The sequence below is a fragment of the Schistocerca nitens genome, chromosome 2 (assembly GCF_023898315.1).
Source record: "Schistocerca nitens isolate TAMUIC-IGC-003100 chromosome 2, iqSchNite1.1, whole genome shotgun sequence".
NCBI lineage: Eukaryota > Metazoa > Arthropoda > Insecta > Orthoptera > Acrididae > Schistocerca > Schistocerca nitens.
In genome coordinates this window covers 1,051,007,251-1,051,020,054 of record NC_064615.1, presented here as the reverse complement: position 1 = coordinate 1,051,020,054, position 12,804 = coordinate 1,051,007,251, and the positions used below count along the sequence as shown (strand labels likewise).

At 42.3% G+C, this 12,804-nt stretch overlaps 1 protein-coding gene across 1 annotated transcript in view; it reads left to right on the top strand.

Moving 5' to 3' along the window:
* Positions 1-2,906: 2,906 nt before the first annotated feature.
* LOC126234777 (chymotrypsin-like elastase family member 1) overlaps positions 2,907-12,804 on the top strand; it is a 65,563-nt gene continuing 55,665 nt past the window's right edge. Inside the window, exons 1-2 of the mRNA XM_049943526.1 lie at positions 2,907-2,981; positions 3,071-3,169. Of these exons, the coding sequence (XP_049799483.1) occupies positions 2,921-2,981; positions 3,071-3,169 (160 nt within the window). The 5' untranslated portion in view covers positions 2,907-2,920. The remainder of the gene's footprint in view (positions 2,982-3,070; positions 3,170-12,804) is intronic.

Sequence of the window (12,804 nt, the reverse complement as noted above, 5' to 3'; positions counted from 1 at the left end):
ATACCGGAGAGACTTTTGTAATTGAATCTATGACACTGGCGCAAAGATTACGCCACCACCCCTCCTGACCTTTGCCACAAAGACAGCCGCTGACGTACCCATCCAATTACTGGCCACGCTCAACGTTGCTTATCTTCGGTGATCTTACAAGCCAAGAATGTTGGCATACTTTTAGTAAATGTATTATAAGATTTAAGTATTTTAATTACAGAACTTGCAGACCTATAGTTATGACTAAAAATCGCCTCAAACACTGCATAAAAACCTTTAAATCCCTAGATTTACAACAACAGTATAAAGAAAAGAAGACCAAAACATCCAGAAGCATTTCGGAGCTCATATTGTAGCAGACACGAGGATCCGCTGAGTCCCTGGTAAGAATCCAGCAAGTGCGTACGTTTTGAACAGATGATGGCTCAGAGCGCTATGGGACTTAACTTCTGAGGTCATCAGTCCCCTAGAACTTAAAACTACTTAAACCTAACTAACCTAAGGACATCACACACATCCATGCCCCAGGCAGGATTCGAACCTGCGACCTTAGCGGTTGCGCGGCTCCAGACTGCAGCGCCTAGAACCGCTCGGCCACTCGGCCGGCTTACGTTTTGAACACAAAATGATCAGTAATGCTAACCGGAGACCTCTGGTGTGAGGAATCACACTATTTTTGCTAACAGCGTTGTCAGGATGGACGAGCGGATAGAGTTTCAGGAAAACATCTGGTTTTGGGTGTAATCTGTACCTGAAAGTCAAAAGCATCTGTAGTGTTCAACGTCATGAGATTATAGAGGGCAATGCAAGACACTCCATAGAGCCACATAATTTATACCTACAGGACATGTGCGTTGTCCTGGTGACGTCTCCATTGGCAACATAACACGGGTTAGCAGCTGAAAACGGTATAAAGGCAGCAGGATTCGTTACGAATAGGAGGGAAGCGTATAGAATCTGTTAGTGTGAACGGTTCAGCTGTGTAGCTGGTCTCATCAGTTGGGACAACAAACCAACGCCAACAAGAATATTTCAAGTATACATGCCGACGTCACAAGCAGAAAATACAGAAGAAGACATAGAACTAAGTGGAAAATTCAGTATGAGAAAAGAAAAGACTCACGGCCGACTGGAACCACGAAATAGGGGAAGGGATAGAAATTTTGTGCTTGGTAGCAGTAATGAGAGAGGAGATAGGCTAATTGAATGCTCCATTACCTTTCAGCTGTTAACAAAAAATACACCGTTCAGAAGTCACAAATGGAGGAGGTGTTTAGGGAGAAGGTCCCGAGACACAGGAATACTCTAGGTGAATTACGTCATGGCCAAATAGCGATTCGAAAATGAGATATGGGACCGCAAGGCGCACTGAGTAGCGGATGTAGACACAAAACACAATATAAAGGTCATGAAGCGTAGACTGAAAGAGTCAGTATGGAAATAATTAGGTTACTGAAGTGCTGAGCAATGATGAAATGCGTTCGAAGTTTGTCGATATTGTGATAAGGAATAACACAGTAAGCAGTTCACTTAAAAATGAGTGTACACAGGCAACGAAGGAATTCTTGGCCAAAAGAAGTTTACTCATTCCAACATAGACCTTAATCTGAGAAAGAACTTTCCGAAAGTGAAGTCTTGAAGCGGAGCATTGTACGGTAGTGAATCATGGACTGTGGTGAAACCGGAGTCCGCAGCTCGTGGTCGTGCGGTAGCGTTCTCGCTTCCCACGCCCGGGTTCCCGGGTTCGATTCCCGGCGGGGCCAGGGATTTTCTCTGCCTCGTGATGACTGGGTGTTGTGTGCTGTCCTTAGGTTAGTTAGGTTTAAGTAGTTCTAAGTTCTAGGGGACTGATGACCATAGATGTTAAGTTCCATAGTGCTCAGAGCCATTTGAACCATTTTTTTGAAACCGGAAATGTAGATAATGGAAGCGTTTAGGGTACACCACTGTAGGAGGATGCTGAAAATTAGGTGGACTGATAAGGAATGAGGAGGCTCCCCTCACAATCAGTGCAGAAAGAAACGTACGGAAAACACTAGAGAATGGAACAGGGTGATAGAACATGAGTTAAGGCGTCAGAGGATAACGTTTAGTGCACTAGGGAATGGTAAAAGCTGCAAGGGAAGGCAGGGAGTTGAATACATCCATAATTACGGACGTTAAAGTTCAAGTTCTACGCTGAATGAGAAGGTTGGCGCAAGAGAGGAATTCATAGCCAAACAAGTTACCAGACCTATACCTAACAAAGGAAGGTAACGGTCACTAGTTCTCCGATGATTAGAATATGACAGACTTCCCTTTACAGCAACTCTACTAGTAATTATTTCACGTAACAGTATTTAAAATGTGATTCGAGTATTTTCTTTATTGCCAATCGAAAGTAAGCTCCTAATTGCCCCTACAGTGTGGTACTGAATAGACTTACATCCCTTTTGTGCCCATAATTTAACACAGCGTGCAGCCATTCAAGCAATACGTTGAGTACATCCAGCGATACGCGAAAACAGATCTCTCGAAAGTGTCTCTGTCTTCTGTAGCCTGCGAGAACTCGCCTTATATCGCCTCAAAATCGAAGATTTCATATCCGTCAATAAGACACTTAGCTTCAAGATTAGACGTAATGATTCTAAATGGTGAAATAAATGGCGAATTCATGTAGTTCCACGCATCATTGCAAATATTTGCTTATCACAATCACATTAAGTGGTCAACAGTCACATTCTAACGTCCCAGAATTGAGCCACATTGAAAACAGCTCATTAAAATCTTAACTGAAATAACAATAACATCTGGCATTTAATAAGACATCATTTTACACTTCTTTACCCACTTTCAAAGAGCGAAGATTGGTATCTGAACTGTTGATAACATTAGCTAATGCCACTTGACGTTCTATATAAACTGGAGCACACACTTTGACGTCATCACGATGCCGGTCAGTATGCTACGAGATACGTTAGCGCTATTAGCTCTCGCTGCGTGTGTGCTTGGTGGGTTTGTTGCAAATGTACTTCAGCTACTTTGCATTCCCGACAGCTTTAGTGGTACTTTCGTCACACTCAGACGTTTCCGTTTCCAGGGGCAACGCTATTCCCAAGTCGCAAGCTGGATGAAGATCTTTTTAGCGGCAAGGAGTTATACAGCGAGCGTATCTATGGGGGAGAGGACGCCGTCCCAGGCGAGTATCATTGGCGTCGACGACTGATGTCAGATACGACTAAACCCAACCGTATAACATGAAAATAACAGTCGATAGGGTGATATTCATTGGGATATTCGCGGAGAATGGTACCGATTATATTTGTTTCGGAATACTTTTGTACTATTTCTCTTTATCAGAAACACGGCTAAGAGAAGAGAAAGACACAATGTTCAACACAAAAGCATTAGTAGTGTTGGTTTTTTTGCAGTTCTCGGTGTTGTATAAAAATAATTTTCTTCAAACTCTTCTACGAACATAGGAGTGAACATAGGAGAGAAGGTGTTTTCTGGATGTTTGATTCTTCTACGGATTTGTTTACATTAAAGTAGAAGACGCTGAATCAAAATGGCTCTGAGCACTATGGGACTCAACTGCTGTGGTTATTAGTCCCCTAGAACTTAGAACTACTTAAACCTAACTAACCTAAGGACATCACACACATCCATGCCCGAGGCAGAATTCGAACCTGCGACCGTAGCAGTCGCACGGTTCCGGACTGCGCGCCTAGAACCGCGAGACCACCGAGGCCGGCAGACGCTGAAACAGTCCGACTGAAAATAACGAAATTAACGCTCTTGAAATTCACAGAATGTAGAGGAGCCCTGTAAGATACAGCATTAGCAATGACCTTCACAATAAATATAGAGAAATTAAGTACCTTGGCTAATGCAATAACGTGATGTGAAATGGGAAAGGAAGAAGTGCTGCAGATACGTAATATACTTCGCTACCGTGCGTTGCTGTGTATTTCTATGAATCGTTCTATTTTAGACGTCGGTCCGATGTGTTTCGGAGGACTGCAGTGGTGGAGATTTTGACTGACCAGGAAAGTACTTGGGCTCGAACAAAGAGATCTGTATGAACTTTTGGTTACAGGACCATTATGTACCTCTGAATGTGCTGATGGGTGCCGTTTTTCTGCAAAACTCTGCAGTCATGCTCTACATATCACTGTAGATGTAATTGTAGACGCCATACGCAATACAGCAATCTTAGCTATAAATGTAAATGCGGAATGTCAATAAAATGCTCCGAGCAATACGAATTACTGCAAAACGCACAGTGAAGAAATGCAAGTTGATCGTATGGCGTATTTGCACATTCTACAATATCAGTGTCGAACGCCACGTCAGTGACACTTTTGAAGTTGTTCTCTGGTTCACCAATATCGTAGCCAGCGTTCTGCCACGCGTAGCGAAGCATTGGTCTGTATACTCCCGCAGATAACTGATTGTAAACGACAGAATGCATATTCATGGTAAAAAATCTGTCGTGCAATTTCGGCTGCATATTACTGGAACGTAGTTTAATGAAGTCTGTTATTCTCTTGGCATGTATTTTATATTGCCTGAAGAAATACACATCCAGAGGTTGTGCATATTTTGTACTCGTAGTTTTAGGCGGAATGATTTTTAAATCTACATGTTTTCCGCCAGATGCTTCCAGTAGTACTCGTTCATCCTTATGTCCAGACCAGAAGTCACAAAGTACTAATGACTTTCTCGACAAATGTGGATTCGAAATTGACAGAAAAAACGTCTTCAGATGTTGTTTCGTCATCTTCCCACTCACACTTGCATCGACGACGACATTTGGAGGGCACCGCGTTTCTATTTCCCTTGACACGCGGGGTCCAAACTTTCCACTGGATTCTTTGAAGCAAATATAGAGTTTGTCTGCCAATCGTCCGTCCATTGATATAGTAACATCGATCGTGTAAGTATGTGTTGCACAGTTAACTGATTTGCAACATCGCGATACTTTCATGGATAGTGTTCTGTCACAAGAAAGTTCATAGTTGAACTGACTCTGATCACAGTTCCATACAGAACTAATATCGATGTTTTCTCTCGTGATATGCTCATTGACGTCAGCGACAAACGTTTGAGCTCTTTCAGTCAGCTCTTCTTCGTCATCCTTATCTTTTCGTGCTTGGAGCATAGTGATACGGCGTGATGTTATCCTAAACTCCTTTAAAAATTAGTAATAAATCCTAGCGAAGCTGTAAAGTTAGTACACCCGAGATTTCTGGCTACGTCCATTGCCCAATGTTGTAAATTCCAATAATGAACGGCGGAACCGCATTCTCGCGCTTCATCGAATTTCGCCATTACACGCTCCTTGATGGTCTTGAACAGCAGTGTACGATTTCCTTTTAAAACTGCATTTCCTTCTCTTTTCTTTGCCACGCAATCCAGTATGTTTTTAATATTGCTTTTAGACTTCAGTTTAGGGTATCTTTTCAGAAGCTTGCCGTATGTGTCGAAACCTCTTATGTAATAATCATCGTACATGTTCTCCAGTGTGTTGTCATCAAACGCCGTGGTGATACTTCTTGGTTGGTGTTCACTATTACTGCTTCCATCGCCTCTTCCCGCACTTGCCGTAGCACTAGCGTTTGCAATTAGTTGTTCGTCATTATCATACCTATCATCATCATTAAGTGTTAGTGTTACAACAGTATCTGTTTCTAACGTATGATCATTTTTCTGCACTATAATAGATACCAGAAAATATGCGAATGATTCGTCTTCTACACCGATACCATCTTCACGAAGAGGGGTTCTTCGTAACCTCATCTCAACCAATCGCAATACATTTGCAGGACTGAGTACCAATCGCCGAGCCATCTGACGCTTCAATACACAAATAATGTCACAAAACGCAACTTCAGAGGCACACTGCACCGTCCCTACTGGTCCCGACTGGCGTACCGGCAGGTCAGTGTGCAATGCGGCATGGCATAGGCAGAGGCCTCTAACGGACGACTGCAAAGTTTTGCAGATGCGGGAGTATCACTAGTGCAATAAGAGACCTTTACATTATTTCTCAAACGATTTTGGTGTATTTGTGTTTGTTCGAGCACAAGTACTTTCCTGGTGAGATCTTTCCAACTACTTTTGATGTGAAGGTCACCAGGTAGCGTGCTTGTGATTTCAGTCGCGTCACGTAAATATTTGAATGAACATTTTGTAATCAGAGCAGAACTTGCAGTGTCTTGTAACGTACTGTGATATTTATGCGCGTGGCGTCACAAAGATTCAGCTCGCCCGTTTTCGTAAACTAGAAACTAATTTTTGGGATCGAGTTTATGTGTTCAATCCATTGTCTTCTGTTTCCAATCCTACCAGCCTCTTCTGCATTATGAGTAGTTTATTGCCCTTCTCGAAAACGTGCCTATGGAAGTTGTAACTTTTACTAGAACTTCAAATTACGTCTACTGATAAAGTTTTTGTTATCTATTTGCACAGTCTGAGTACAATATACTAACTGTATTTAGTAGTCCTGTTTATTGCTTTGTTCTTCCTTATCCATTAATTTATTCTCTGATACAAGATAGCTTCACGCCGACGTGCCGCCATGTTGTCGACACCTGTTGCTAAAATCTTTGTCTCATAAATGGTAAGTCAGTTTGCGAGTATTCAGATTTTTCATTCGTACACAACTATTTCGGTTCATTAATAATAAATAATAAGTAATACACAGATACATTAACGTGAATTTAGACGCTATTCCGGAATGCCGGCCAGGGTGGCCGAGCGGTTCTAGGCGCTACAGTCTGGAACCGCGCGACCGCTACGGTCGCAGGTTCGAATTCTGCATCGGGCATGGATGTGTGTGATGTCATTAGGTTAGTTAGGTTTAAGTAGTTCTAAGTTCTAGGCGACTGATGACCTCAGAAGTTAAGTCTCATAGTGCTCAGAGCCATTTGAACCATCTTCCGGTATTGAGACCCCTGTGAGAAACTAAATAGTTTGTTTCTTCGTATAGCAGTGAAGCATTTTGTAGAGTACATGGTATTAACGCGTATCCCATTTTCAATAATGTGTGCAGGACTTGCTTTCGAATTACGTCATGTTCAAACTGACTTGCCGAAGTATTTCAGTGATAAACGTTTTTGAGTCAATGTTCAGTAATTACAGTCACGAGGAAACATATTCAGAGCACTACTTTTGGCTGTAAGCCGGAAGTATCCACATTATATGATTTTTGGGTAGGACTTTATCAGCATTTGCCAAATTCGTTTACCATTGCGCACTGCGGAAGTGTATGTGTTGCTCTTACGATTTCTTTGATTTCTTGTGATCAGATCCCGTTTTTAATTGAATACAAGGGCATTATAATTGATATTTTAGATCATAGCTTTATAGATCAGAGCTTTGTCTATCTACTGAAGACTGTAGTTCAGTTTCATAACACAACTCACAAATCTGCCACTTTGCAATAAGGAGCTGCCGTATTCGAACAAAAACAATGTAATAAAAGACTGTTTTTTAATAAACCACTTTCTGAGACTAGATAATTTGCTCTTGAGATGTAATTTTTAGCAGAGTCCTACGCTCGAAGAAGTAGGTTACCAGTCATCCAGAATATAAGAGGCTGCAGAGCTATTAAAATTAAAACGTCTAATTTCCTCGAAGCAGTTACCACTAAAAATTCAGCTACTGCTCAGTATACTCACCAATAGAACTGAGGTGCTTGAACCGATAGAACCACTTTATATTCCTGTGTAACAGAAATGTGCCTATTGTAATCGGAACCAATATGTGACACCCGTCTGAGAGCATTCGTCAGTACGGAAACGTTAGAAGTGACGATAGATGAAAGGAAAAATATAAAGTAGTCGGGTGGATGTCTGCACTGTATGAAGGAAGGTCAAAACACTATACAGCGGAACTGTGTCACAAAATATGATGCCTTTGTGTGTGACCATTGTCGAAGATTAGTACAACTACGCTGATTGACGCGGAAGCCCCCGTCGGAGGTTCGAGTCCTCCCTTTGGTCATGGGTGTGTGTGCCGTCCTTAGCGTAAGTTACTTTAAGTTAGATTAAATAGCGTGTAAGCTGAGGTACCGACGACCTCAGCAGTTTGGTCCCATAAGACCTTACTAAATTTTTACGCTGATTGTAAAGCACATTTAGTTCGAAACACTTCGTCACAATTTCAAGAGGTGTGCCAAATGATTGTTGTGTTTAAAATAATCCAGAAGTGACGGTTCTCGACAATGGAATGCTGCACCTACTCAATAAGGTCGACAGACGGCCTTGCCGCCCTTTCTTTTCGGTACAGAAGTTTGCAAGACTTTGGCAAACTACATGCACCAACAACATATCATCATGAAGTCCAGTCCGTACACAAGTCAGAGCAGAATGCAAACATTTCGACCGCCTCTAATTCGTGTGTGATCGGAAGCTTCCGTGTTGGCCAGAATAAAACTAAATGTTGTGGATTGGCAGGAGAGCCAACCCACGAAGTTTAGAGGAAGCCGAAAGGCACGCGTTTAAGCTAACGCAGGCTGGAGTGAGGTCTGGAACAGGACAAGAAAATTAGAACTTAGAAAAACGGAAGCAGATGGTGGAATACTTAACTTTAATCCATAATGTTGAACGTAGCTCTTGTCTGTACATTATTTACAATATCAATAGCAACTGATAATGGCGCCTTGCTAGGTCGTAGCAAATGACATAGCTGAAGGCTATTCTAAATATTGTCTCGGCAAATGAGAGCGTATTTTGTCAGTGAACCATCGCTAGCAAAGTCGGCTGTACAACTGGGGCGAGTGCTAGGAAGACTCTCTAGACCTGCCGTGTGGCGGCGCTCGGTCTGCAATCACTGATAGTGGCGACACGCGGGTCCGACGTATACTAACGGACCGCGGCCGATTTAAAGACTACCACCTAGAAAGTGTGGTGTCTGGCGGTGACACCACACTAAAAGCCCCACTTATCATCCGCTGAAACGGTGATATTGTGAGCAATTGGGAAGCACAGTTTGTAGCACAGCTACATGTTGGATGTTTCACACATTCTCTTCATTAGCATCGCACGGCATACTATAATACGCCTGCGTAAGGAACTTACTGTAAGAACTGCTGTTGACAAGTGTCCATATCGGAAAATTGAAATATTTTTAAGATGACGTCCTTAAATTACTGTAATACCTTGCCCGAAACTACTTGCACTCTGACAGCATTACTAATATAAATCCTTTAACTATGATTTCCAGAGCATCGTAATTTGCTTCCTATACCTAGCAACACCTCATCGAAGTTATTTAAATTATTTTTCAACAGTCGTCACATTTCAGAATAATTAGATACTCGTTTACAGCACTGACCGTCGGTTTGCAGTATTTCATTCTCGAAAACAGAAACAATGACGCACAGAGCCCGCTGAATGTGTGATCTGTAAGTAGGTCTCAGGTACCTTTCTTTCACATTGCCACTTTTCCCTATGACAGATTAGCTAGGGCATGTATCAGCAAGACGTCCTTTCTTCCGAAACTGGTATTGCTTCAATTCTTTCCCTTCGTTTAAATGCTGAGACATCATTTGCCTGCAGTTTACTTATTCAATAAACGCTGCAAACTGTAACCGCTGGGACAATATCGGATTTTATAAACATACTGTTCCATGTTCCTAGGCTGTAAGACAAACTTTAAGAGCAGCGAATTTCGTTCCCTGAGAAAAGATATACTGTTTTCCCTATGTTCCTTTTCACACATTTCTATTTTAGACTGTCCCATGTTGTCTTATTCGTGGAATTCTTCTGATTTTATTAGGCAGTAGTGATGCGAAGAAAAATAGCAACCGCGGTCGCAGTCTCTGATAAATCGTCTCAGTTGTGTTACTTTTCTGCCGTTGTTTTCAATTCTTTATTGGGTAATCACCGTCAGACAAGTGAGAAATGCCCCTTAATGTCGCGAATGGGGATTCGATGACAGTTTTCGGGAGGTGTATGTTCTTCATTGCTGTGCTGTTTATACGTAGTTAACGAATAACAAATACAAACGTTTTCGTCTGTTAAAGTCCGCAAGTTGTCACGATTCCCGTCACGATGCACTGTACATATTTTGCTTCTTGAATTTTTATTGTAGGTAGTATTGGCTGAGGCAACGGGTTTGCCGCAGTGGATACACCGGTTCCCGTCAGATCACCGAAGTTAAGCGCTGTCGGGCGTGGCCGGCACTTGGATGGGTGACTATCCGTGCGGCAATGTGCTGCTGCCATTTTTCGGGGTGCACTCAGATTCGTGATGCCAAGTGAGGAGCTACTCGACCGAATTGTAGCGGCTCCGGTCAAACATCGTAACGACCGGGAGAGCGGTGTGCTGACCACACGCCCCTCCTATCCGCATCCTCAGTGAGGATGACACGGCGGTCGGATGGTCCCGATGGGCCACTTGTGGCCTAATGACGGAGTGCTATAGTATTGGCTGAGAAGTGGATTGTAAAGTATGAGTGCTATACTCCGTACATCACAAGAATAAACCTCATGTAAAGATTACTGTACGTATTCTTCCGCGTCAGCTGAAACCTAATAGGATGTCGTTCCACGTGGAGTGGAAATCAAGCTTTCTCTAGTACAGTCAAGTACGATAATGAGGATACATATTATGCTGTGCGTTATCGCGTACATCGACTCAGTGACAATACGGGGCAACAGCCTTACTGGCGCATTTACGTGGACAGTACTGGCCAGGCAAGCGATATAGGTAAGCTGCAGTGATGTGAATAGTTGCAGTAAAGTAAGAAGAAAAGAGACGAGGGAAGAACAATTTAGCTTTGAATACCTTTTAATTTTGAAACAGAAGGAAATTATGTATGGCAAAACTCAGGACATAAACTACGTATGTGACCTGATGGAAAACATAACATACCCTCGACCTTAGCCAACGTAGGTTTGCAATTAAAAACAAGACTGATGAAAATTTCTGACTTTAACGAGGGTAATTTTTCTGCATGAGCTACGCGTGGCGTAATAACGCACTGCTGATTTCCCATGTAGTTAAATATTTAAGACACAGAGCGTGTTACAATCAGTCGTGTGGTAATCTCCGAACTCCACCCATGTCGGACTCCGAGGAATACATTTCAGTACTGCTATGTAGATAACGGATAGCAGTGTTACGGTGGGTGACAACTGTAAAAATTTAGCATTTCTACAGTGTGCTCGACGCCGTGAAAATTGTTTTCCAGGTCATCATTCTGGCTCGCAAGAGGCCACATCTGTCCTAGAAAACAATGGACATAATCAAATAAAAATTGTTTGATTTTTCATTTTATCTCCAAAAAATTGTTTGTATAACGTTTTCTTAACTTCAGCAATCTTTAACAATCTTTTATAAAATATCGATACTTAAGAATTTATATTTGCAACGAAAACCTGAGTTCTGCGAGCGATATGTAATTTAGAAGACATGAGTTTTCTTGAAAAATGATGTTTATGTATAAGTTAATTAACATATATTTGATGAATTTCATATTTAAATGGTCTACGAATTCAAACCGAAAAAAATTGTATACTTCAACAAGCTTCGAACTGCCGCCCCAAAGCATAAATGAGGAATATGCTACGACGCTAACGATTACGCCACGCATATAATTTACTCAGCAAACATTATTTAACACATAGTGTTTCTCGGAAAACGCTAGAGCTGATTTTTCCCTGAAAGCTTGTGATAAACATTAAGAACAACTTGAAGCTCGTCATTAACGGTCTTCCGCACGCATGTTTCACTACGAAGCAGGAGGTAGTGTCATTCATTTTCACAATATATTTTAACAGCGATTCAATCAGAGCACTAGTAGCGTTAAGGAGACTATGACCGTACAGATTTTCAGATTTTTTAAATAGGAATTACGTAGCTCAAGCATGATTTAAAAAAACATTGATAACTGTTAATATATCAGAATGTCCAAAGGTTTCATTTACAATGACATAGTAATAAGACATCTAATACATGGACTATGTGATCAAAAATATCCTAACATCCCCAAACACATATGTTTTTCATAATAAGTGCATTACTGGTAGGTACTCGATATCAGCAACCTCAGGAGTCATTAGACATCGTGAGACCAGAATGGGGCGCTCCGCGGAACTCACGGACTTCGAACGTGGTCAGGTGATTGTGTGTCACTTGTGCGATACGTCTGTACGCGAGGTTTCCACACTCCTAAACATCCTTAGGTCCACTGTTTCCGACGTGATAGTGAAGTGTAAACTTGAAGGGGCACATAAAGGACAAAAGCGTACAGGCTGACCCCGTCTGTTGACTGACAGAGACCGCCGACAGTCGAAGAGGGTCGTAATGTGTAATAGGCAGACATCTATCCAGACCATCATACAAGAAATCCAGACTGCATCAGGATCCACTGCAATAACTATGACAGTTAGGTGGGAGGTCAGCAATCTTGGATATCTAGTCGAGCGGTTGCTCCTAAGTCACACATCACGCCGGTAAATGGCAAACGACGCCTCGCTTGGTGTAAGGAGGGTAAACATTGGTCGACTGAACAGAGGAAAAACGTTGTTTGGAGTGACGAATCACAGTGCTCCATGTGGAGATCCGATAGCAGAGGGTGGGTATGGCGAATGCCCGGTGATCGTCATTTGCCAGCGTGTGTAGTGTAAAATTCGGAGGCGGTGGTGTTATGGTATGGTCGTGTTTTTCAAGAAGGGGGCCTGCACAGAGTCCTGACCTGAATCCTATAAAACACGCTTGGGATGTTTAGGAACGCAGACTTCGTGTCAGGCCTCACCGTCCGACATCGATACCTCCTCAGTACAGCACTCCGTGAAGAATGGTCTGTCATTCCCCAAGAAAC